Source organism: Perissodus microlepis, chromosome 18 (genome assembly GCF_051167445.1).
Source record: "Perissodus microlepis isolate ML-2025 ecotype Zambia chromosome 18, ASM5116744v1, whole genome shotgun sequence".
In the NCBI taxonomy this organism is placed as follows: domain Eukaryota; kingdom Metazoa; phylum Chordata; class Actinopteri; order Cichliformes; family Cichlidae; genus Perissodus; species Perissodus microlepis.
The window spans coordinates 583,681-611,643 of NC_140478.1; the positions used below are offsets into that span (position 1 = coordinate 583,681).

The following is a 27,963-nucleotide window of genomic DNA, read 5'->3' on the forward strand; positions in this document are numbered from 1 at the left end:
CTTTTTGTAGGCAATTGACTCACACAGTTATGTAGATGTCCCAGTCCTGTTGTCTCGGGATGCATCACGCTGCCTTGCCTGGGGTTAGCTTCTGTTTTCTGGGGATGAGGGTTGAGTGGGGGAGCTCTCTGAGGAGGGGGAGTGTGCTCCCCCTTACCTTCTCAAGGTAAGCTAGGTTAGCCTTCTTGTGTGAGCTTTTCAAGTGCACTTTAAGGTTTGTGGGATTTTTTCCCTTTAGAAATGTCCCTCATAATTTGTCTCTTTCCACTACAAGACACTTGCTTTATCCAAAACACAGTCATATTCAAAGTAATCCCAAATTGGACTCTGGCGCTTTCTCCCGACTTTTCCTGACATGGTTCTGCGCGTGGACGGAGCAGCGACACAGACGACTCGACTAACGTACTGCCACCTGCTGGCATAATGAGACGGCAAGAAAAAATCTGGAAACTAAACTTCATTTTCACCCATGACTATTGTATGACACGCACACATCAATGAAAACTAAACACATTTTGCTATAAATTCAGTTAATTTTAGTTAGTTTTGTGAACAATCATTACAGTTTTAGTTAGTTTTCCTTTTTTTGTTTTCGTTAACGATAATAACCTTGGTCTGGACTGTCAAAGGTGACTTTAACGCTGACTGTTCCGACAATCCATTTTATCACATTTCCTGGTCAGATTAGCCAATCTCTGCACACTGGAATAAACATAATCAACATGATCAACATTTTACTGCGTGTTATTTCACCATCTTATCGATTCCAATGTTCCATCCTTATTTGGTTTGCGACATTATGTTTATCTAGAACTCCACTCTGTCTCTAAATGTTTGAAGAATTTTTCATGGTTGGGGTCAAATTTTGAGAATTTGACCATAAGTGAAAGTTATGGTGTTATCACCTCATTCGGGGCTTACCTTTCCCACTTCTGACGATATTCCTCCCTATTCTTTGCAAGTACCCCCTTTTGGTGGCGAGAAACTGTTGGTGTGGTCTAGGGCTGCCACGATTAGTCGACTAGTCACGATTACGTCGACTATCAAAATCGTCGACGACTGATTTAATAGTCGGCGCGTCGTTTGAAGCTTTGTAAGATCACAAAAGACGCAAGAATTAGTAGGATTTAAGAGTGTAATAACGGACTGAAACAGAAGATGGCAGCACTGCATGTACAAGGATGCCAGCTGCCGTTAAACCCCGAAGAAGAAGAAGTAGCTGTGTCCCAGAATTCATAGAGCAGCCCAACTCAGTTTCCAACAATGGCGGCAGCTAGTTAGTTTTAATATTACTCTTTCTGGGTCACAAAATAAACATTTAACATATTTTCAGGCAAGAATGTAGCTGTGTAAACCTCAAATATCTGCTCAGCTTATCAAGACACCACATATTTTCAAAAGCACTCCGACGTTTTCGGAGCTCGATAGCGAGCCGGGGGCAAAGCTCACTAGAGCCGTGAGAACACCGGACTCCTGGCAAATCGTTTTCAAACCCACCGCCGTCTTTCGCTACTCAGGTTAAACATATATGAGTCACTGAGATAACTTGAAAATGTTATTGTTTGGCTTTTTTTTAGTATTTTATTTGTTCTTGAGTAAATCGGTTTGGCTGAGATTAAATTATAGTTTTTACACAGCTGAATAAACATCAAGCAGACAGCTGATCATCAGAAGTGTGAGATGCTCCAAAATTTACTCCAGTGTCCTGTTATATTTTAGATAGCAAGGAGTTTATTAAACTTCACCGAAACAATCTGCAAATTTCATTAAAATTTAATAAACTATCATCTTGTCTTTATTTTTAGTTAGCACATACCTTACACACCTAAAGCTGTAAGCTAATGATAGTTATATAAGAGCAGATGCTGCTGGTGCAATAAGCTGTACGTTTTACGTCCAACGGATGATGATCTGATTAGTCGACTAATCACAAAAATAATCGGTGACTAGTCGACTATCAAAATAATCGTTTGTGGCAGCCCTAGTGTGGTCAAGTGGGTGCTGTAAAAACTAAAGCTCAGGACAGAACAGTTATCAGTCATGTACTTCATACAAAATTAGCATATATTGAATTTCATATTGATCCTCTGAGTGTAATGGTACATTTTGATTTGAATTTATCAAAGCTAAACACAATAATTTTTCTTTATTTTGCTCTTGTTCTTGTGCAGCACCACCTCTCAGCACATGCCCCTGTCGGTTATATCCTACTTTTAAATTGCTGACTATTTCAAGAAAGCACCTAAAAGACGGGGACCAGTGTTTATTGTTACATATCTCCATTTTGAATGTGACAAGCCTACCATTTCCCTGTTATCCATAGATATTAATAGAGGGTTTTTTTTGGCTTTTTTCCTCTATAAAAGTTAATTGACTCTTTACAGTGGGCTGCTATGGTTAATAACAACATGTTCAGTCATGACTGAAATCAAAGCTTTTCTTCACTGTAGCATTTAACATTCCCAAAAATATAATGTGATACATTAATTAATTAAAACACAGCTAATAAAACACAATTTTCTTAATGCAAACATCAGTAACTCAAAATTAGCAACCAAAGGGTTCAGTCTGCAGCTCACGCTCATGTGAAGCTACAGCCTCCCCCTTTAGTCTCTGTCATCCTTCTGTTCCTGCAAAAACAAATCAAAGCAAGACAAAACATCCACCCTTCTTTTACAGGCTGGGTGAATTGTTTGTGGACATTTACTAATCCTAAAGTCGGCACCGTTTTTGTCTCAGTATCAAGTCAGTTAAAACTTTTAGTGTCAGTCCATCACAGTCCAGCCACATGCATACATCCACACACATTCATACCAGAAATTGCTGATAATGGAGTCTCACGCGCAACCTATTCGAGCCTCCCTCACCAGCAAGATGACGTCATCATTTTAGAGGAAAACAGTTCCTTGTTTTTTGACTGGATTGACTCGCTGCAATCCTTTTAGGCTCAGGACTTCTCATGTGATCAATGTCCCATATAAGTGAATTTCTCCCAAGCCCATTATAATCATGGAGAAAAACACTTTGCGACTGTTTCCAGTAAGAATATTTTATAGCGCTTTAAAGTTCAGTCTCTCAGGCCTGGATTAAAGAGCTGATTTGTTAAATCAGGAACTCACAAAATACCAAAATATCACCACCGGTGGATCACACCTCTCAGATGTTCTTATCTCAGTGCACTGTAACAAAAGCAAAAACAAATGTAACCAATAAAATACTAATAAAGTAACAAATACTGGGGCCCATTGCAAACATGTCCAAGCATAAAACCATCTTTCTCTCTCTTAGAGAAAGAAAACAATCCAAACCTCACTGATGAAATCAACCTAGTGTTAAGCAAAACCCAAAAATCAACCAAAACTTCACCAGAAGGTTTTTCTCCCTCCCGGGACAATATTGTGTAGGGATACAGGGACCGTAACTCCTTTTTGCCCTGAAAAAAATGTTGGATTTACTTGATTCAATAGTGGACACTGGTTGCACACAAATATTTTGCTTTGGCAGAAACTTAAACAACTGAGTTAAATCAACACAACCTTTTCATATTCAGTAAACCTGCATTTTGTGTTCATAAAACATGATTGAAACATGTTCAGATGGAGTAAGTTGGGCTCCTGGAATATTTTAATCCTTCACCATTCTGTCATTTTATTTCAACACTATTCAATAACTTTTATCCAAATACTACTTGGTCACTTAAATACTACATGTTGTCTTCATATTGCATACAGTTCAACAAAGTCTAGATCCTGGTTACCATAAAAATTGAATGGGTCTACAACAACTACCATCCTCCTATCTTTCTCCTGGTTGCATCAGGGCTGGGAAACATCCCTGAAGTGATAGGTTGCCAGGCAGGGTACACCCCGGACAGCTGACCAGTCTATCAGATAGAAACAAACAACCATTCACACTCACATTCACGGGTAATTTAGAATCATCGATTAACCTAGCTCTAATAGCTGCATGACTTTTTCTCTCACACTGGAAACCAGAATTTCGTACAGATCTTTAAAGCCTGAGGCAATTGTGTTAAACACACGCGAGATGCTTACGTAAATCCAAGAGCTGGCCCCCTTTTTTTTTCGGTGTGTTCCTCCTTCAATTAAATCTCAATCACAAAAATGTGGCGCTCCGAAATAAGGCTCACACCGTTAATTCATCATTTTCACTCTGTACCACTGCTCCTTATCAGGCTGTGTGAAGCACAGTAAACAATTCAGTCGAGGCCTTGAGCCATAAACAGACATCACGCACAGACATTGTTTTCATAACCAAACTGCTTTAGACCCTGTCCCCTAAATCTACACAAACGCCCTCTGGGTGACATGAAATGCATTTAACCAATAAACAATCAATGGCTTCTTGTTGTTGTAACAGATTCTGTATTTGGATGTTTGTGTGCAGCATTTTGCGTGTCAGCATAAGCATTTGTTAGTAAAGCATTCTTCATTGCAGCAGCGTGTGTGTGTATCACTCTTCATTGCACAAGCGTGTGCATGTGTGTGTGTGTGTGTGTGTGGATCACTTCTCAGTGAATTGAATCAGCATTTCGATTTGTGTGTGTGTGTGTGTGTCATTTCTCACTCAATCAACGAGTGCATATGTGTTCATATGTGTGTTTCTCTTCATTCTGAGTGAGTGCATGTAGATGTGTGTGTTTGTGTGTGTTTGTGTTCATCACTTTCCTGTTCTGGTGTTCTGGGTAAACCACGGCCTGAGGCGTGCCCTGGGGTCCTGCCCTCCTCCATTTCAGTCCGTTAGCATCCATTGGTGCTGCTGTTCAAAGTTCTGTCCATACTGGTTCTGGCCCCAATTGAGGCAGTCCTTTTCTCCAGTGTCCTGCATCTTCTCCCTGTCCAGCTCCTCCTTAACTTGACCCTTTTGCTTCTGTAGCTCCTTCAGGGTTTGCTCCTGCTGTTGGAGCTTCTTGTCCCGTCTGGTGACCTCCTGCTCCAGCAAGCTCCAGCCTGGTTTCAAGTCCTGTATCTGGGACTCCAAGCCTGACTGATGGGTTCGATTAGCAGCCAGCTCCTCCTGAGCCATGCTCAGTTTCTGCTCTGATGCCTTGAGCTCTTACTGAGGGCAGAAACCTCAGAGTCTTTTCCGTACACGTCAGATTGAAGTTTATTGATGTTTTCCTTGCTTTGCTCCACGGCCTTCTGCAGCTCTGCTGTCCGGCTCTTCTCAGAGGTCAGCTCCTGGCCGAGCCCCGACACCTGTGCCTTCAGCTTATTTTCTTCTGGTGCTTTTGTCCATTCTGAGGTGCCTCCTGACCTCAGTTACTCCTCCTGTCTCTGGCACGCCCTTTTTGCTGCCCGATCATCTGTGTTGGTCAGTCACTGTCCTGCACAGTTTTAATGCAGAGTTGTTAAGGTCAGCATTCTTTTGCTCGCCCTCACTTTTCATCCGGGCTTAATGGGCGTCTCGTCACAGCTCTGTCAGCTGAAGCTGTCTGGAAATCTCCCCCGTGTAGTGAAACGGGCCTTGGATTTAACTCTCCGTCTCCACTGCATGAGATCGTTTTCCTGCTGACATTTTCAGGTTGTTGTTGTGGGTCCAGCTGCTGTAGCATTTGGTCAGGGTCACATCAAAGGTGGTAGAGGAGTGAGCAAAGATGGTAGAGGGGAGAGCAGGAGTCCAGGTCATCCTCGGCAAAGCAGCCTGTAATCAAGCATAAAGAGAAAAAACAAAACAAAAACAAAACAAAAACAGACGAACAGGAAAATGATGTTGTGTTGGCTGTGTTATTCAGAGAGGGGAGAAACACCGGGCCAGGCCCTGTGTCAGCCTTCTCTCCCCCTTTTTTTTGTTTTTTCTCACCATATAGTCAACTCATAACCCACCAAGCTGACAGGACAACACAGGTACATGTTAAAATTGTTAAGATCATGTTTAAAAGCCCAAAAAAGGAATTTTCCTTCATTCAGTAATCACTTGTATTAATCAATCAGCAGAAAACATGTCACAATTTGAATCTTCTAACCACTAAATTTGTCGTGTCATCACTGGTTGGTCAGACCAGTGTCTTTTTTTTTGAAGTTAAGTTGTTGTCCTGCAACCCAGAGAGTTTATTTGTTAGTAGTGGATAAACTTTATCATTTAACAACAGGTGTATGTTAAGTTTCGCTGCTTTAACCTTGCTGGAAAATCTTCACGTGTTCATGAATGTAAGCTGTTTCTTCATTGCGTGTGTGTGCGTTTGTAGGTGGGTTAATTTAACTTTTTTCTCAAACGAGGCATTTCTCTAACACGTGCCTTTCTCATACATTTCTCTGGTTGTGTGTGTGTTTTTATTTTGTTTCCCAAATTTTGATTTCCCACCTTAAATAACAGCATTTCATGTCTTCAGCCAGGAGTTAGAGCCTGCTTGTGAGATTCAGGGACACATGGTGCCAATAACAATTCAGCCAAAAACTTGCCTGAAAATTTCCAGTGATGGTAACCGATAACTGGAGGAGAAGATGTCCTTTAAGCTTCTCTCCAGGGATGGGATCAAAGTGAGAGGTCAAGCTGTAATTTTGAGCCAAAGCTTGGCCTGTCTGTCGTCCCAATTCTGTTAATCTATCCTTTTGCCGCTGTACTCAGGTTTCCAGGTTGAGAGAAATCCACCTGTATTAACACACTAAAACATTCATTTACCATTTCTCTTCTGAAAACATCCACTCGCTTCATCTGCCTAGATTTTACTCTCTCTCTCTCTCTGGGTGCATACTTCACACAGTCAGGCAGTTGCCTTTTATGGGCATGCAGAGTTCCTGTCACACACACACAGCTACTCACTCCAGCAGCTGCAAAGCCGTCTTCACGTCCTCTCTCCACACTCTCCGCCACAGTCCTCCGTCCCTCAATATGAATGTATAAAACCAGTAATAATTATCCCTAGAAACACACCCTCAAGAAAATTCACTGTATTCAGTCATTTATCCGTACTCACTGTGACCAATGCAATTCATGTAAAGAAGATCCCCTATAGGTGAAATTTTAATTCGGCACGACCCCAAAATAAGCATGCCTTTCATATAAATAAATGAAATTACTACACCACATCTAGTGCTGAACCTCGTGCTTGATCACACCCTATATTATGATAAAAGCAACAGTAAATCAAATGTAACTGCTTATATTATTGAACTGAAACAAGAACCACTTAAAAATCTTATAAATCCTGCTTCACACCACAAAACTGAAACAAATCACCCCCGTATTTATCACTCAATCTTACCCTGCCGACTGAAGTGCCGGTCTAAATCATGCACGATTTGTCTGTTCTATATCAAAACCCAGCCATATATCAAAAATTCACCGTAGTCATTCAAAACTTTATTTGTAATATTATAATCAGCAAAATCAGCGTTTTAATTACAGGCATGTACCATTGTTTGCAAATCATAATTATAAAACTCAAAAACAGGAAGCAAAAGTCCTCTGTGCGCTTCACAGCAGCCACCTCATTTGCATGTTCACACACCGTCTAAAAATAGCTCGCAGCGCTGCAGCTGCACGTCACACACAGCCTCGCCTCAAACACGGCTCTATTATTTTATATTACAAAGACGTCTTATATTTACAATCACTCTCAGGCCTGACAGCTTTAGCGCCTACACAATTTTGACAAATTTAAGTTAACGGGTCCAACCGAAGAAAGTCCAACTTTTTTGTAATCAATTAACCAGTATCAGCCTCTAACTGTATCTGGCCTAATCTCTAAAATCCCTAACTCTATTTAACAGTGTCCAAAAAAGCGCAGATACCGTTCCAAACGGTAAAGTGGTGCAACCACTAGTTATTCTGGAGTGCCCCAAGCTCCACAGTGACCAACTGACTATCCCTCAAAGAGGACAAGGCCTAGGCGTCCCCGTATACGGTTTACTAGCGGACCGAAAGTGTTACTGACGGGAATCTATAGCATCATGAGCTGAATTAAGACTTCAGAAGTCATTCGTCATGTCGAATGACCAGCGGATAAACTCTCAGGTTGGTAATAAATGTATTACATGTATAAGAACAAGCGTCATGTTAACAAATGATAGCCGTACAGTAACTTTTATGCTTATTGTAGCTGTTAGCTAAAAACGCTAATTTAGCGTAGTTTGCCCAGAATTCAGCTTTGACAAACAAATATGATCGACTGTTTCTAGTAGAATTCCAGAGTTGTCATCTTGGACCCTCTCAGAGTACCCCCTCTGTATGCTTGCAGAGAACCCTACAGTAGGGAAACATGCAAAACGGTGTCCAAACCTTTGTGTTTTAGCTTTATTTATGTCTTACACAGCATCCCAACTCTTTAGCTAACTTAATAACTTTAGCTAAAGTGAATAGTTAGTGTAATTCATTAGTGCAGCATTACTGGATCACCTCAGTTTGAAGTGATATGATATACAACTATCACTGTGTTTAACTACCATAATAATTCTTAGGGTACTGAGTGCATACTTAATTAGTTGTTTTTTTTTTTAACATACTGCTCCATTGCTATGTTTGACAGGCTGAAGTTGTCGGGTCACCTCCTAAATCGACCATCTTTTACAGGTGTTTTGTGCCAGAAATGGAGTGTCCACTGAAGACTGAAGATACTGAATCTCTACGCCTTGCCATTGATCCCTCTTGTGCCTTCATCTAGACAAGAGACATTAACTTAACCACTCTCACATGCTCTGTACCTACATCACCTTCCCTGACAGTCGTAGCTTGGCTCATCTGAGGGTGAAATTATAAGAATGTGTTATTTTGCAAAGTGCTCTCCAGGGTTCCTAAATAAAATATGGCATTGAGGTCATTTCTTTTGAATTAATCCCTTCTTCTGAAATATAAGAACCTCTCCTGGTTTTAATGGCACTTTGGATTTCCTTACTTTCTGTTCCACTCCCAACCCCAAATAGATGCTGACAAGCTGACACAGTAACATGGAAGAGGGAAAGAAGTTGGAAAGGACTACTACAAATAAACCTAATGCCTAACAATGAAAAATGTAAAATAAGAACAATAATAATAATAAAGATAAAAGATGAAGTAACAAGTTTTTAGTTTTTAGTTTATTCCAAATGATCATCCAGATGTCTGTGACATGTGATGACAAACACCATAATGGAAGGCCTTAGTCATCACATGCTTAAACTCGTCATATATTTTTGCATATGCTGAACAGGCAGTCAGACATGCTGTAACTGTGGGGTAGAAAACTGTATGAACACCATACGGCAGGGTCTCAAACTCCAGTCCTCGAGGGCCGCTGTCCTGCAACTTTTCCATGTGTCCCTGTTGCAACACACCTAGTAGGTCATTAGCAAGACTATAGAACTTGACTGCATGCTGAGTTGCAATTCAGCCATTTGATTCATGTTACAGCAGCTCATGAATGAATGAACATGGTGCAATAAAAGTATTTTAGAAGTATATGTTTCCAAATACATACATTTACTTAAATTTACTTGAGTAGGGTTAGGGGTTGCCACCTCAGCATTTTACTTCTGATACCTGCTCCTCTTTTACTCCTGTCACCTTACAGGACGTCAGTGTGTAATCGTGGATCTATGTTTGGGTGCATTGAATGTTTGACGCGTGCTTTACTGATGGTTCACTTTATGTATCATCACTACAGACTTAATAAATCACCTGCACTTGGAAGTCTGCCTCCGTGTTCTTTAACCTGAACACACCCACCGTACCTGGCTACTCTAAATCAGCTAAGCTCCTGGAGACAACACTTTGTCCATTTTATTTAGATACAGCGGCACCTCTGAAGCAAAGTGTTGTCTATTCTTCAAATATCTATCCCTGGATAAATGAAAATACTCAAAATTTCAGGAGATATTGTGGCAAGTTAGAACGTTTATGGAAGGCTTCCAAGCTTGAGGTTCATCGAGTACATCTCAAGGAATCAATATCCTCACTTAACAACATGATAAAAAAAAAGCTGGAACTGAATATTTTTCAAATCTAATAGCTTCAAAAAAGAACAATCCCAAAGTGTTGTTTGATACAATTATGAAAATGGTCTCTCCTGATATTCCTCGTGTACCAGTCTATACTAAATCTGATTGTAATGAATCTTTGAACTATTTTGTAAATAAGGTCGCTGCCATCAGGTCTAATATTTCTCCATCATCCTCCCAGTATCACACTGACATGTTGCTTACTTCTGATACCTGCTCCTCTTTTACTCCTGTCACCTTACATGACGTCAGTGTTCTGCTTGGTCAGATGAAACTGACTTGAAGCCACCTTGATGTAATTCGTCCACCATTTTTCATTAGTGTGTTTGACTCTATTGGCCCCTATATTCTGGACATAATTAATACTTCTCTTCATGCTGGCTCAGTTTTAAACAAGCTGTCGTTGAACCGTTATTAAAGAAACCAAATTTGGACCCATCTCTTCCAAGCAGTTAGAGGCCAATATCAAAATGACCATTGGTGTCAAACAGTTGCAGAACAACTTAATGACTTTCTGGAGAAAAACAAAGCTCTGGACTGTCCTCCACTGAAATGGCTTAACTTAAAGTGTGTGGTGACATTCTGATGGCAGCAGACTCTGGAGAGTACACCGAGTTGGATCTCACCTCTGCTTTTGATACTGTTGATCACAGCATCATGATAAATAGGCTGAAGGACTTGTTCAGGATTACTGGTGTTGCTTTAAAATGGTTTCAGTCTTTGACTGTCTTTATGAATCATGTGTTGTCTGAAACATCAGTTGTGCCTTCTGGGGTACCTCAAGGATCTGTTTTAGGTCCGATTCTCTTTTTGCTTTATATACGTCCTCTGGGCCACAGGTGTCCAACTCCAGGCCTCGAGGGCCGGTGTCCTGCAGGTCTTAGATGTTTCCTTGATCCATCACATCTGATTTAAATGGTTAAATTCCTCCTCAACATGTCCTGAAGTTCTCCAGAGGCCTGGTAATGAACTAATCATGTGATTCAGGTGTGCTGACCCAGGGTGAGACCTAAAACCTGCCATGCTCTAGGCCAAAATATCAGACGTTACAATAATATTTCTTATCATCTCTGCGCTGATGACATTCAGTTATACTGTTCTTTCAAAGATTCTCAGTTTGATACATTTTCTTGTTTAAATAATTGTCTGCCAGGAATCAAACAATTGTTAAACTTCAACTTCCCCCAGTTTAATACGGATAAAACAGAAACTTTGATCATTGCTCCTGATCACATGTCTTCAGAAATTAGGCAGCAGATCAGTTTTTAGGTCCTTGAATTAAATCGAGTCTCAGAAACGTAGGTGTTATATTCGACAGTTCAATGTTGCTTGAGAAACTCTCTAAACAACTGGTTCAAAACTGTTTTTATCATCTAAGAAACATTTCTAAACTCAGACTGGTGTCAAAGGCAGAACTTGAGATGATTCTTCATGCTTTTATCTCTTCTCACTTGGATTATTGTAATGGTCTTTTTACTTGTCTCAACAAATCAGCTCTGGAGCTTCACACTGTACAGAATGCTGCGGCGAGACTTTTAACTGGCACAAACCAGAGGTCACACATTACTCCAGTTTTGGCTTCTCTTCATTGGTTGCCACTAAATTTTAGGGTTCATTTTAACATTTTAGTCATAACTTTTAGAGCTGTACATGGTGAAGCTCCTCAGTGCATCTCTGACCTGTTGAAACCTTGTGCTTCATCCCGAGCACTTAGGTCTTTAGGTCAGAGGTCACTGTTGGTCCCACGGATACATGTGTGGATCAAGCTTTTCAGGCACCGAGGCTGTGGAAATCCCTGCTGTTGTCTTTATGCTGTCTAGACTCCACTGACTCTTTTAAAAAGCAGCTGAAGACATTTCTGTACAAACGAGATTATGTGCTATATAAATATATTTTACTTACTTACTTGAATAATATTTCATTTATGAATATTTTTTTTATTAAAATATTTATTTTATTTACTTTATCACCTAATTAAATTATAATTCTGTAAATAAGGGTGATAGTGTGGCCTGTGTGGGTTGTCTTCAGGTTCTCTGCTTCCTCCCACAGTCCAAAAACATGCATGCTGGGTTAACTGGAGTGATTGTGAGCATAAATGTTTGTCTGTCTCTGTCTAGCTCTGCTTTTACACGGCTACATCACCGTGGTTACTGATGCTGAACCTATAACCTGGTCTGGATCAGGTTATGTTCAGAGTTTGCGTTTAAAATTGACTGAAGTGCCTCGTTTTCACTGATTCTTTCATTTACAGAAAGCTTTAAGTGTGATATAGAGTCAGTCATATCTGACTAATGTCAGTGAATGAGGCCCAGCTGTAAAGTCACAGCAGTCACACAGTATGTGTCTCATTGTCACTGGAGTTTAGGCTCCATGTATTCAGCTGGTGCTGCAGAAAAAGTAGAAATGTTTCTGTTTGATTCGAATCTGCTGCTGAGTCTCTTTTACAAAGATGGAACTAATCCTGCTCATGTAGCCAGTTAGTAAAAACCCAAGTCACCGTCAGACACAGCAGACATTTAGTGATAATCTCACTGTATGTGGTCTTTTAGCACCTCCTAGTGGTGAACATGTGGAGTGTTGTTAGTCTGGGTGACGAGTGTAACTGTTGAGTGAGACACACCAGGCCTGCATGCTGGTAGCTCAGCCACAGCTCAGGTGTGGAGAAGCTGAAAAAGAAGGTTTTCTAGTTTGTAAGGATGAAAAAACTGAGAGGACTGAGTTAAATAAAGGCTAGAGAGTAACACAGAGCAGCCACGAAAGCTGCTCACACAGTTTAGAGAGACCTGTTAGTTAGTCTGACCAGCTGACTAGCGAGCCGGCTAACTAGCAGACCAGCTGACTAGCAGACTGGCTAACTAGCGAACTGGCTAACTAGCACACCAGCTGACTAGCGAACCGGCTAACTAGCACAGCGGCTAAATAGCACACCGGCTAACTAGCAGATCAGCTAACTGCAGCCACAAGCTGAAGGACGATTAAATGTAGTGGAGATATCAGGGATTACACTGGTGTGTCTGATTCACTCTTTAGCACTCCGGTCACTCCGGTGTGTCAGCCAGAACACCACTGAAGGCCAAATGATCCCAGCGTGTGGAATAAGGAGCTTAAGGTTCGGTTTGAGGCACTTTATTCTTTCACTGATTGATTCTTGTGGCTGTGATCACGTGTGTGGTTTCTTACAAAAAGGAAGTACACAATGCAAATACATGACAAATAAGATGAATAGATAAGATACTGTAAAATGCACTTCACACACGTACACACACGCACAGTTGTATGTCGCCAGATGCCACGTTTATTTATAGTTTACATATGTTATGACCGACCACAGTCTGACAGCTCCGGTCTCAGCTGATGTCCAGCCTCCCCTCCGCTCCTCTCCGTCTCACTATAAAAGGGAAGGAAACCATCATCAGTCCAAACGCCATCAGCTGTTCTCACCTGCATCTCCAGCACCGCCCCGTTGAGCTCACTGCACCACTCCTCCCCTGCAGCCGCGCCCGGGACCACACCTCCGCCACAGATACATATCCAGTTATATGCATACGTCAGTATAGCTAACATAACCATATATAAGGACAAAGATCACAGTACTATAATGCGGTAATGTTAAACACAAAGGTGTATATCTACATAAATCTATCCTATCAGTGATCAGAGTACTGTAGTACACTTCTACTACATAAACTATACAAACTAAACGACATTAGTGTGACTTTAAGTTACCATCAGTACAGACGAACTGATGGTAGTTGGACAAAATAAAGACTTTGCAATTATTGTGAAGGGCTTCTGGTTAAACTAAGATCAGCTGATTACCTCATAACAAATTGTTTGCTATAGAACGCAGCTCCCACTCTTCATTAATATCATGTACTGTAACTCCCAGGTAACCATGGTTACCCAGTCACGCCCAGTAGTCTCCAGAGAGACCAACAGCTGGTGCACATTGTAACGCCGTGGCTTTCGTAGTCTCTCCTTTTTCTACAGCTCATGTATTCTTCTTGTGATGGTGCGTCTTGAGGCTCATACATGCCGTCATTTGTTGATCCTAAGAACGTTCCTCAGACCGACTTCTTCAACAACACTAATCAGCCTGCAGTTTGTAGCTACTCACTTCACTGTGGCTTTTGTTAGCTTGTCTTTCTTTGGTTTATCTAGACTCCTCCCACAAGCTGAATCTACGTAGTCTGCCCAAGCCTCCCACCTCTGTTTGTTTGGGTGGTTTGTTTGCTGCCATCAACAGCGTGTAATGCATTTAAGTGATACTTCAGACATGAAGTACTCCGATGATAAGAAAACTCAACTTTGCTTCCAGATAACTTTAGTTGTATCAACACTGCCTCCTGGAACAGTTTAAAATGAACATGTCAAAGATCTGTACCTGTCTCTATGTTTCTGTCCCCGCCCCTTTCTTTCTGTCCTGGGTCATGTGAGCGCTGCAGTAGTATTAGGCCCACCCTCAATGCTCTCATTGGCTGAGACGCATAATGACGCCCATTTCAAGCCAGCACTGATCAACATCCCTCCTGTGACCCATGGCTTTTATATTCAGAGCCAGTGAGCACTTTCACAATAATCATGATTTTAAAAACTGTGATTAAAATAATTGTTGGTGTTAATCAGTTAATGAGTTAATGAGATAATAACAGGTTAAGTTGCCCTAATAATTAGACTTTGATGACAAACTGATGTGATCTCCATGTTTCCTTTGTTGGACTGTGGGCGAGTGTCAGAACTGAATGTACTGAGTAACATGTAGAGTTTAAATATGTGTCAGTTCCAGTTTCAGAGCTCTAAAGTGCAGCTATCATGTTAGGAATATGTGAGGAATAGACAGGAACACTGAGCACACTGAGGTCAAATCTTTATTTTACCACTCGCTGCATTCTTGATGTTCATGAATTCAGCAGGTTCATGACTGTCTGCAGCATTAATCTCATATTTCCATTAAAAGTCTTGAATTTGACTGTTTGATGTTCTTTATGATCTCTGGCACCAGTTCATCTGTAGGCTGAGCTCAGTCCATCCATTTAGTGAAATGATGTTTAAAGGTCTCCTTGTTCTGTGAGCGTGCACTGTTCCTGAAGCAGAAAGCCTGGGTTAACAGAGAAATGATCATCACTGTGATGATGCTCATCATCTCTGACTGGGATTTGAGGTTTTGTCAAAACAGCAAAGAAAGCCTGGCTATGTTGGACTGGGTGTGGAAGCAGCTCCCAGTTTGAGTTCAGGACACAGACACCCTCTACTTTGAAGATCAGCTTCAAACTTTCCTTTTTGATTAAGCTTATAGTTCGAGCTGGATCAGGTGACCCTGAACCATCCCTTAGTTATGCTGCTATAGGCTCAGGCTGTTGGTGGACTTCCCATGATGCTCTGCTTTCTTCTCCCCTCTTTTCACTCCTGATGCTTTTATATGTCACTACTGCATGTCCTTAACTTTTGTCTTCTCTCTCCTTAGTTTATGTTTTGTTCTTGTTTCTCTGAGCTCATCTCTTCTCTTTCCCCTCACCCTGCAACCAGTCATGGTAGATGCTCCTCCTGGAGCCTGTTTTCACTGGGAGAATCTTTGTGTCAAAGGGAGTTCTTCTTCCCACCATCACCAAGTGCTGCTCACAGTGGATTGTCTGATGTTTGGGGCTTTCTCTCTAATATTGGAGGCTGTTACCTTACTCTGTTAAACAGCTTCAGATGTTTTGTGTGTCTGCAGTCTGTCAGGCTGTCTGATCACAGAGGAAGGCTGTACTTCTCTGGCCTCAGCTCTGAGCTCCAACCCCTCCCATCTGAGAAAGCTGGACCTGAGCTACAATCATCCAGGAGACTCAGGAATGAAGCTGCTGTCGTCTGGACTGAAGGATCCAGGCTGGAGACTGGACACTCTCAGGTATGGAGAGAATGTCTGATAGAGGAGGAAGAGCTGGAAACATTTCCTGTGCCCTTCACTCACTTCCTGTTTGTTTCCTGCAGATGACACATGAACAATCACACATGCAGGAATATTTTCAGGGACAAACACACTAGTCTAGCTGGATAGTACATGGATATTTATGTAGGGGTCTCCAAGGAGTCTGTTTGCAGGAACATTTAGGTCACAGGTGTACCTGAGATCAATGCCACTGTGTACCTAATAAAGTGTCAGCCATGTGTATGTTTCCCATGCTGTATGTCCACAGTGATAGTGATAGAAGGATGAAACAAGGCTGTGAATCATTTCAGTCTGTGTGTGTGACAGAGGCAGACAGGAGCAGCTAACATTTGGAAATGGAAGCTTAAATACTGGAAACTCTACATTCACATTCAATAAATTTGTTCTCAAGTGCACATTTAGCAGCTAATGCTAATACTGTTTTCCCTTGCTTTCTACAACTTGAGCAGCTATTGCTAAGTAGGCCACTTTGATCTGCTAAGGATTTGTGTGACCATGATGGAAACTCTGATAAGCTAATACTGCTAAGCTAATGCTGTTTATGGGCCCTGTTAGAATCAATATTTCATTCTCATTCTTTTGTTTGAGAACAATATTAACGTCTCACATCATTATAACACAAGAGAAAAGGGTATTAGCATTAGCTACCAATGCTTATTTACCTCAAATTATTCCCTAATATAATGCTAATTTACATCAAATTAGCATTAGCTGCTCATATTGTTATAAGGAAAGAGAAAACGGTATTAGCATTTGCTGCTAATAATTATTCACCCCTAATTAGTTAGCCCCTAATGGCAGCCTACTTAGCATTAACTCCTGACATTGTTATAATTAGAGATGGACCGATCCGATATTACGTATCGGTATCGGTCCGATACTGACCTAAATTACTGGATCGGATATCAGAGAGAAATAAAAAATGTAATCCGATCCATTAAATATCACGAAAGCACCTCACAAAACTTCCAACACGCCGTAACTCGCCTCAGAACGTTAGCACGTCGGAGCAGTATGCATCACGTGATAGAGCGGCTGTGACATGCGGGACCTGTCGGTGGTCTGGATAGCATTTGGAGCTTCGCTAGCAACCCGGCATTTCATCTCCGACAAAGTTATCCCCGAGAGAAGTAAAGCAAGTGTGTAAGTCCATGTCTGAATGTTTGTAAAGCATTCCTGGGTTAAGCTTAACAAACGATATATGGAGCGACTGCCTCTTCTTGCTGTACTTCAATCATGAAACTGCTTAATGATCAGCTGATCGGCTTTTCTGTCGTGAGTCCGTCTCTCTTGTTTGTTTTTGGCCCACTTTGCACCAGAAAGAGGAAACCAGTGGATAAACAACAGCAGCACGTTTAAGCTTGATAAGCTGTTGTTAGAATTTATTTAATATTACTTTCTACACCAGGATCTTTTTCTACGTAGCTGGTAACTGTGCAGGGGCGGATCTAGCAAAGTTTAGCCAGGGGGGCCGATAGGGCATTAACAGGGAAAAGGGGGCACAAAGACATACTTTTCTTTCTTATTCTCATTTAAAATGTGTAGCTTTTAATAAATAATTATCTGACACCCAAAGTTTTAATTTGATGTAAAATGAATAGAAGTCCATTACTGTATATAGTAACTATTAAGTCTAATATATATACCCTAGTAAGCTATAGTACTTTTTCCTTTGGGAAGGTACCATCTGTGCAGTCTGCAATTTTGTTGAAGAAAGATGTTGAATCTATTTAATATTTCTTGAAAAACAATTGATTTCTGTGCATTTTTTTTCACACTGCATCAAATTAAGGTTGATTACGTCGATTAAGCATCATGAGGTGGAGCGTGAGGGGTGGTTCCCTATTTTTTATTAATTTATTTTTGTTGTTGCTGGGAGTTGGAACCCTATTAATTAGGTTGCTTAATATTTACGCTAAGTACTCTTTAAAATACCAGAATAGGGAGGATGGAGTAGGTTTAAGTTTATTAGATTGATCAGTATTGCTGAACTATGAAATATTTTTTTTTGCATACAGGTATAACAGAATAGCTTTAGTGTAGTTGTTGTTTTAAACTTGAGTATGAACTTATACAAAATGCAGCAAGATATTTAAAAAAACAGTTTTGTTGATTAAAAAACACTATATCGGATTCATATCGGTATCGGCAGATATACAAATTTATGATATCGGTATCGGTATCGGACATAAAAAAGTGGTATCGTGCCATCTCTAGTTATAATGCAGGGGAAAAGAGTTACCATTATTGGATAATGCTAATTCACATCAAATTAGCATTAGTTGATAACAGTAGACTTCGTATCATTAGCTGCTGTCATTCTTACAAAGCAAACAGTATGAACATTAGCTGTTAATGCTTTTTCATCTAAAATTAGAATTAGCCACTAATGGCATCGCAGGGGAAAAGTTGAAATTGAATTAGCTGGTCACATTGTTATAAAGCAAGAAAATATAGTATTAGCATTAGCTGCCAAGTCCTATTCACCTAAAATTAGCATTAGCCACTAATCGCAGTCTACTTAGCATTAACTCCTCACTAATATAATGCTAATTCATATCAAATTAGCATTAGCTGCTAGCATCAGCCTACCTAGCACTAGCTGCTCACATTGTTAAAAGGGAAGGGAAAATGATATTAGCATTAGCTGGTAATAATTATTCACCCCTAATTAGAATTAGCTGCTCATGGCAGCATACTTAGCATCTTCGAGTCTTCGAATCCACATTATGTCAGCAGCTGTTCTCCACCGTGAACTATGTTAAAAACAAACACCGCTCACGCCTCACAGACGACAGCTTACAGTCCTGCCTAAAGATGAAAGTGACTTCGTACAGCCCCGATCTGCAGACGCTGTGCGCAGAGGTTCAGGAGCAGAAGTCCCGTTGTAAACATATCACGGCAGACCCGACGATGTTTGCATGAGCATGCTTTTCAGCATCTCTTTACTGACCACTTTTCACACACGGTTGCTGTACGCACACAGCCGGCTGTAGCTTTGCAGCTCACAGCCCGACACACACCAACACAACACAACAGCACAGACGTTAAGGTGGCGAGGCGTGATTGCGGGTGCCGCTCAGGTGTGTCTGCCTCCCCTGCAGCGGCGCTGCAGACCACGCCCCGCCACACACATTAACCAGGTAAAATACATATTTAGGCAGAATTTTGCAAATATCTATTTTTCATCTTTCAGCAGCATCGAGCTTTTTTTCAATTATTTTTTAAAAGTCAGGTCAAGGCTCCAAAAGCCCAAAGGCGATACGAGGGTGGCTCACAACAGTTTTTGTTTGCTGGATCATTTTATTTCAGCTGGGTGTCTTTCCTTTTGTTGTCTTTCTTTAAGAGTTTAAAATGTTACATAAATAACATGTAATTTTCTCTGCAGCACTTCATGGATTTCATAAGCAACACGCCTTAGTTGTTCACACAAAGCATAAAGGTAAAAAACAATATATACAGTGTTATCTTCATTTTAGATTTAGTATTTGCAGCTCCCAGAGTTTTCTTTTGCGTGGAAACTGGGTCCAAATGGCTCTTTGAGTGTTAAAGGTTGCTGACCCCTTGTATAGGAGGACACCTACTCTGTATATGGTTAAGTATAAGAGCCCTTTGTTAGGGGGACCGCTGGACTCTTAGCACCAGCTTTGGGGTCACAGGGTCACATCTGGAACACATACACACCTACACTATGCACAGGCTGGTACTCTTTGTTCATACCTGTGTAAGACGTCATATGTTAATGAACTGATGCATATTCATGTAACCTCAATAAAGAGCAGTGTTACGAGGGAGCAGACGAGAGCGACTGAGGTCAAGTGAAGGAACGGCGCTGTCACAGTTCTCTCCCTCATGAATTGTCTGGTTCCAGCGGTGGGTCTGTGCTAGACGACCCATCACCAGCTTTTTCCAGCTTCTTCCACTGGTTACCAGTACGTGGTAGAATCCACTTCCAGATCTGGTTGTTTGTCTTTAAATCTCTGAATGGATTGGCTCCATCTTATCTCTCTTTAACAAAATAATCCAAGTGGAGCCCTCAGGTCTGCAGATAAGTAGCTTCTGACCAGAACTAGACGTAAAAACAGAGGTGAGCTTTATCGATGGCTGCAGCCAAACTCTGGAACAGTCGCCCTTCACATCAGGTCGTCACCAACACTCGACATTTTTAAAACCCGGTTGGAAACACATTTGTACTCTGTAGCTTTCAATTCTGACGAGTCTTTATAGTAATTACTGTGTATGTTTCCTATTTTCTCTCTACTCTGTGCAGCACTTTGGCTCAACCTGTTTTTAAATGTGCTGATAAATAAATGTAGATTTCTTTGAATAAAACAGTGGAGCCGAGCTTTGAGCTCAGTGTGTAACAGTGTGTGTGAGAGCCATGTAATGTCCATGTGTGCATGCTGACTGTGCTGCTCTGACCCCCCTCCTCCTTTCAGGGTGGAGCCTGCTGGAGTCCGATGGTTGAGACCAGGTCTGAGGAAGTGTAAGTGTGTTTTTAATGGGATTCATGAAAACAAAGCAGCACATTCAACCATCTTCATCATGTCAGGAGTCATCATCAAAGTGTCAATCAATGAACAGATGATGGATCAATAACTGCAGCTGGATTGTGTTTGTTCTCTCCATCAGATTCCTGTCAACTCACAATCGACACAAACACAGTGAACACAGAGCTCCAACTGTTTGACAACAACAGGAAGGTGACACGTGTGAAGGCGGTTCAGTCATATCCTGATCATCCAGACAGATTTGATGTTCATCCTCAGCTGCTGTGTAGAAATGGTCTGACTGGTCGCTGTTACTGGGAGGTCGAGTGGAGAGGAGACGTTTATATATCAGTGAGTTACAGAAGCATCAGAAGGAAAGGAGGCAGTGAAGATTGTTTGTTTGGAAAAAATAATCAGTCCTGGAGTCTGAGCTTCTGTGGTGGTTCTGTTTCCGCAAGACACAATAACAAAGAAACATCCATCTCCTCCTCCTCCTCCTCCTCCTCCTCCTCCTCTGTCTCTAACAGAGCAGCAGTGTATGTGGACTGTCCTGCTGGCACTCTGTCCTTCTACAGAGTCTCCTCTGACACTCTGATCCACCTCCACACCTTCAACACCACATTCACTCAAACTCTTTATCCTGGGTTTACGGTCGGTCCTGGTTGGTTTCTTGGTAGGTTTCTCAGGTCAAGTGGTCCCTCAGTGTCCCTGTGCTGAGTGGAGTGTAAAGAGTGTCTCCTGTTAGAGAAACACTCTGACTGTTGAACAGATAGTTCAGTCTGTACATGTCTGTCTCTTTCACTCACAAACACGTTTTCAGATTCATGGATTCAATCAGTTGATGTTTGAAACTCTTCTAAATGATTCCTTGTAAACTTCTTCCTCTTCAGTCACAAACAAACAGGAAGTGATGTCACATGTGTTCCTGTCCACACAGCAGAATGAGTCTATTGCTGACAGTGATGTACAAACAGAGTGAGCATTTCTGAGGCCCAAAATAAACTGAGTAGTTCACTGAATGAACGATGGACTGTGAGCTCAGTTCCTTCATCATTAGTATGGATTATATATGTATATGTATTATATTAGTATCATATATATCAGGTGCTGCTGCTGCTGCTTTCAGTCATTGTGCAAATGTGCTGTTTGTAAGGTTGTAAAGCTGCAGTCAGCTGAGACTGAAGAAGTCACCTGATCAGTGAGCAAACGTTTCTGAAAACGTCCAGATGAACAGAATCAACCTTTTGGGATCAGCCAGCAATGCAGCATCATTGTTGTTCAGCTTCAGAGGTTTGCAGGAATGAACTGATGACCAGAAACAGCTGCAAAGTCCAAGAAAATACCAGCTGGAGTTCAGCTGCATCTGAAGAAGTCAAAGAAAAGTAAGGATGGCAAAGGGCGACGTTTTCTTCCAAAGAACTGAAAACATGGTCGACGCCTCATTAGAAGAATCATCTGGACATTTGTGAGGAACTCAAACCAAGAAAGCAACACAAGAAAGCAACGTCACACAGATCCAACAGACAGTTTCCACGACTGCAAGTGTTCAGTGTAAAAATGCTACATTGCATTATTGCATCCTCTCACCACAGGAGGCGCTGTTGGCACCACTGATTGCTGATCAGCTGTTCTCTGATGATCTGATTGATACTGTGAATAACGGGACTCACTGAACTCTGACACAGTGAAGATCACAGAGTTGAACTTCAACATCTGACTGACGTCACACAGACAGAAGGATGAACCAGTGAGGCACAGAACACAGTTACTGGAGATACTGGATCAGCTCCATGTGAACCTCTGATGGAGAAGCTGCTGACCCAGAGAAACATCAGGACATGACAGCAGCTGCACTTATCTAACAACATGTAGCAGAGCTGATCTATGTTAGAGGATCTATCACAGCAGCTGAAGCCAAAGTCCAACACTGGATACCAGCTGAGCCTGTGCTGAGTGTAGTGTTACAGGAAAAGGGCAGAAACACTGACACTGGTAGCTCCCAGTGATGCTGACTGGGGCACAGAGCTGAATGATGCAGCATCAGGACACTGTTTCAGTCTGACTGACAGAGAAACCTGTAGCTGTGTCTACATGTGAGGCAGAGGCCACACAAGCAGGTTTCTATGTTTCACAGTGACTGAGATCTTCAGTGGGGGTGGACATGCTCCTGTACAGACCTCTGAGGAGAACCAAGGTGCAGTCACAGAGTCCAGTCTGTCCTCACAGATGTGAACATGTGGTTTCATCAGGTCTGCTGGCAGCTAGCAGGCTCACATCAGAATCACTGTTCCTGAAAAACACAGTCTGTGTGACATCATCAGTCAGCTGATTGTCCCAGATCTGAATGGTTTCTGTCTCTACTGAGGAAGTCAGAGAATATCACTGAGGTGTGGATCAGGTCTGAGTGAGCTGTGGAGGGACAGCTTTAAACAGTCCACAGGTCTCACGTCCTGCTCAGTCTGGTAGCAGATACCTCGTATTGTTCCAGATGTGCTGACATCAGCAGCAGCAGCAGCACAGCTGTGTGATACGATGAATCTCAGTTATTGATCCAACACACAGTAAATACAAAGATCAGGATTTCTGAGAGTAATCATTATGAGTCTGAACACATGATCACTGAATGTTAGTCTCCACAATAATAAGCTAACACAACCAAACACAGCTTTCAGCTCTTATTTTGAAACTGGCTTATTTAGAGAGCTGTGATGTGAGCGTGCCTGGCTCTGAGGCACTTGGGTCAGCCTCTGTTGTTTAGAAGTGTTACAGACTGTGAATGACACAGACCTGTCAGTTTCCATGTTTGTCTGTAACACAGCTCAGGGGCTCCATGCTGAACGCATCCATCCAGTGTTATTGATCCAGGACTGATACAGCATTGGGATCAATACTACAACACACAATCACATGTGTCCACGTGATGTATTTGACCAGCTTTATTCATTAATGATCAATCAACTTATTTACTGCATCTGAGTCCAGCTTAATTTAAATGATCCAACCATGAAAATGACATCAGTCTGTTGCGGGTTCAGATATTGAGAAGGGACACAGAAACAACACTGATCCAGGAGGGTTAGGTCAAATATTTCTCTGATCTCCACAAGTCCTACAGAAGCACTTAATGCTAACAGGAAGTCATTGATTAAGGTGGAATAACACAGAGACACAACCACTCACAGTTAACCTGACCCCACTAACTGCATGTGTTGGGACTGTGGGAGGAAGCCGGAGTACCGGAGAGGACGCACACAAACACGGGAGAACATGAAGCTCAGCACTAAAACAAAGATGGTGGATTTGACCTCAGGACCAGGTGCGTAATTTCCAGGGGGGTTACGGGGGTCATGACCCCCCAATAATCAGATCCAGCCAATATAATTTCATCATTCCAGTTTATGAAATTATGAATTATCTTGAATAAATAGCTTGTTGATTTTCTTTAATCATTTCAATTATTATCAGCAAAATAGTTCCATCTTTACCAAACCTTCACTGTTTGCTGTGTTTGTTAGCGCAGTCGCTGGTGCCAGAGACTGCCAGTGACTTCAGTCTGAGGGTTTGAAGTTTCCATGTCTGTGTGATGTGTGGTGTGAAGGCTGCTGGTTAAACTGGGACTCACTGTTTAAAGCACTGAGTGCTCATAGAGAGATGCTCCATGAGTCCCAGTACAGACTACAAACATGGTGGAAACTTAGCTTTGATATCCACACACTCTGCACGTCTGTGAGTAACTGTGATGAAGATGTGCAGAGATTTGTGTACAAACAGGAGAAAGACTGTAAAGACTCTGTGCTTCTAACAGCCTCTGTTAACATATGTGAGGCTGTTTGTTGTTGTTGCCATGGAGCTTTTCACTGTTTGGGTCAGCAGGTCATGTGATCAGGTTTGTTCTGTGAAAGCTCGACGATGGTTCAGTGTCAGGGTTTGTTTGCATTCATCAATAAATATCTAAATAAATCAAAGACTCCATGTTTGTTCTTTCATCATGTGACCTCTGCTCATCCATCTCTGTGTGTCTCAGGATACATTTAGTTCATAATACACAGAAAAATCAGAGTTAACCTGTAATAAATGTGAAAGTAAAGATCCCTGCAGTGATAACCAGGCAGGACTGAAACACATCCAAGCTGTCACCATGGTAACAGCACCGCCCATCCACAGGTGAGGGGAGGAGCAAAAAGAGGGACTTTCACCATACATACATACATACACCACAGTTGACAGGTAACCCTATTGGAGTCGCCAATAGTGACTAGAGATGGCACGATACCACTTTTTTATGTCCGATACCGATATCATAAATTTGGATATCTGCCGATACCGATATGAATCCGATATAGTGTTTTTTAATCAATAAAACTGTTTTTTTAATATCTTGCTGCATTTTGCCTAAGTTCATAAAATATTTCATAGTTCAGCAATACTGATCAATCTAAACTTAAACCTACTCCATCCTTCCTATTCTGGTATTTTAAAGAGTACTTAGCGTAAATATTAAGCAACCTAACTAACAGGGTTCCAACTTCCAGTAACAAAAAAAAAAAAAATAGGGAACCACTCCCCACCCTCCACCTCATGATGCTTAATCGACGTAATCAACCTTAATTTGATGCAGTGTGGAAAAAACAAAATGCACAGAAATCAATTATTTTTCAAGAATAATTAAATAGATTGAACATCTTTCTTGGTACCTTCCCAAAGGAAAAAGTACTATAGCTTACTAGGGTATATTAGACTTAACAGTTACTATATACAGTAATGGTAAATGGCCTGCATTTGTATAGCGCTTTTGTAGTCATTAAGGACCCCAAAGCGCTTTACACTACATTCAATCATTCACACACACATTCAATTCAATTCAATTCAATTCAATTTTATTTATATAGCGCCAAATCACAACAAAAGTCACCTCAAGGCGCTTCATAGATACAGAGAGAAACCCAACAATCATATGACCCCCTATGAGCAAGCACTTTGGCGACAGTGGGAAGGAAAAACTCCCTTTTAACAGGAAGAAACCTCCGGCAGAACCAGGCTCAGGGAGGGGCGGGGCCATCTGCAGCAACCGGTTGGGGTGAGAGAAGGAAGACAGGATAAAAGACATGCTGTGGAAGAGAGACAGAGGTTAATAACAGATATGATTCAATGCAGAGAGGTCTATTAATACATAGTGACTGAGAAAGGTGACTGGAAAGGAAAAACTCAATGCATCATGGGAATCCCCCGGCAGCCTACGTCTATTGCAGCATAACTAAGGGAGGATTCAGGGTCACCTGGTCCAGCCCTAACTATATGCTTTAGAAAAAAGGAAAGTTTGAAGCCTAATCTTAAAAGTAGAGATAGTTTCTGTCTCCCGAATCCAAACTGGAAGCTGGTTCCACAGAAGAGGGGCCTGAAAACTGAAGGCTCTGCCTCCCATTCTACTTTTAAATACTCTAGGAACAACAAGTAGGCCTGCAGAGCGAGAGCGAAGTGCTCTAATAGGGTGATATGGTACTACAAGGTCATTAAGATAAGATGGGGCCTGATTATTTAAGACCTTGTATGTGAGGAGCAGGATTTTGAATTCAATTCTGGACTTAACAGGAAGCCAATGAAGGGAAGCCAAAACAGGAGAAATATGCTCTCTCCTTCTAGTCCCTGTCAGGACTCTTGCTGCAGCATTTTGGATTAGCTGAAGGCTTTTCGGTGAGTTTTTTGGACATCCTGATAATAATGAATTACAGTCGTCCAGCCTGGAAGTAATAAATGCATGAACTAGTTTTTCAGCGTCACTCTGAGACAGGATATTTCTAATTTTAGAGATGTTGCACAAATGGAAGAAAGCAGTCTTACATATGTGTTTAATATGTGCGTTGAAGGACATGTCCTGGTCAAAAATGACTCCACGGTTCCTCACAGCGTTACTGGAGGCCAAGGTAATGCCATCCAGAGTATGAATCTGCTTAGATACCATATTTCTAAGATTTTCAGGGCCGAGTACAATAACCTCAGTTTGATCTGAATTAAGAAGCAGAAAGTTAGCGGCCATCCAGGTCTTTATGTCTTTAAGACATTCCTGCAGTTTAACTCATTGGTGTGTGTTATCTGGCTTCATGGACAGATAGAGCTGGGTGTCATCTGCATAGCAGTGTAAATGTATGCTATGTCTTCTAATGATGCTGCCTAAGGGAAGCATGTATAATGTAAACAGAATTGGTCCTAGCACTGAACCCTGTGGAACTCCATAATTAACCTCAGTGTGTGAAGGGGACTCTCCATTTACATGCACAAATTGGAGTCTATTAGATAGATATGATACAAACCACTGCAGCACAGTACCTGTAATACCTACAGCATGTTCTAATCGCTCTAATAGGATATTATGGTCGACAGTATCGAACGCTGCACTGAGGTCTAGCAGGACAAGCACAGAGATGAGTCCACTGTCAGAGGCCATAAGAAGATCATTTGTAACCTTCACTAAAGCTGTTTCTGTGCTGTGATGAGCTCTGAAACCTGACTGAAACTCTTCAAATAAACCATTCCTCTGCAGATGATCTGTTAGCTGTTTGACAACTACTCTTTCAAGGATTTTTGATATGAAAGGAAGGTTGGAGATTGGCCTATAATTAGCTAAGACAGCTGGGTCTAGAGATGCTTTTTGAGTAAAGGTTTAACTACAGCCAGCTTGAAGGCCTGTGGTACATAGCCGATTATTAGAGATAGGTTGATCATATTTAAGATCGAAGAATTAATTAATGGCAGGACTTCTTTGAGCAGTTTTGTAGGAATGGGGTCTAAAAGACACGTTGATGGTTTGGAGGAAGTAATTATTGAAGTTAACTCAGAAAGATCAATTGGAGAAAAAGAGTCTAACTTAACATCAATGGTACTAAGAGTAGCTGTAGATAATATTACATCTGTGGGATGATTACTGGTAATTTTTTCTCTAATGATAAAAATTTTATTTGTGAAGAAGTTCATGAAGTCATTACTAGTTAACGTTAAAGGGATGGTTGGCTCAACAGAGCTCTGACTCTTTGTCAGCCTGGCTACAGTGCTGAAGAGAAACCTGGGGTTGTTCTTATTTTCTTCAATCAGTGATGAATAGTAAGATGTTCTGGCTTTGCGGAGGGCTTTCTTATAAAGCAGCAAACTATTTCTCCAGGCTAAATGATGATCCTCTAAATTTGTGACACGCCATTTCCTCTCCAGATTACGAGTCATCTGCTTTAGGGTACGTGTTTGAGAATTATACCACGGAGTCAGGTACTTCTGATTAGAGACCTTAGTTTTCACTGGAGCTACAGTATCCAGAGTCGTACGTAGTGAGGAGGTGAAATTATTAACAAGATAATCGACCTCTGTTGGGGTAGCGTTCAGATAGCTGCTCTGCTCTGTGTTGGTACAGGGCATTGAAGATGATAACAGTGGGTGGATTATATTCTTAAACTTAGTTACAGCGCTTTCAGAAAGACATCTACTTTGATAAAATCTACTCTCCACCGCTGTGTAATCAATTATTGTAAATGTAAATGTTATCAGGAAATGATCAGACAGGAGAGGGTTTTCAGGAAACACTGTTAAATGTTCAGTTTCTATGCCATATGTTAAAACAAGA

The 27,963-nt window shown here is 41.4% G+C and overlaps 1 protein-coding gene across 1 annotated transcript in view; it reads left to right on the forward strand.

Annotated features, from left to right (window-relative positions):
• Positions 1 to 24,329, forward strand: part of LOC146366371 (uncharacterized) — a 41,255-nt gene extending 16,926 nt beyond the window's left edge. Inside the window, exons 6-8 of the mRNA XM_084912114.1 lie at positions 15,652 to 15,825; positions 20,307 to 20,353; positions 20,500 to 24,329. Coding sequence (XP_084768240.1) covers positions 15,652 to 15,825; positions 20,307 to 20,353; positions 20,500 to 21,074 — 796 coding nt within the window. The 3' untranslated portion in view covers positions 21,075 to 24,329. The remainder of the gene's footprint in view (positions 1 to 15,651; positions 15,826 to 20,306; positions 20,354 to 20,499) is intronic.
• The last annotated feature ends 3,634 nt before the right edge of the window (positions 24,330 to 27,963 follow it).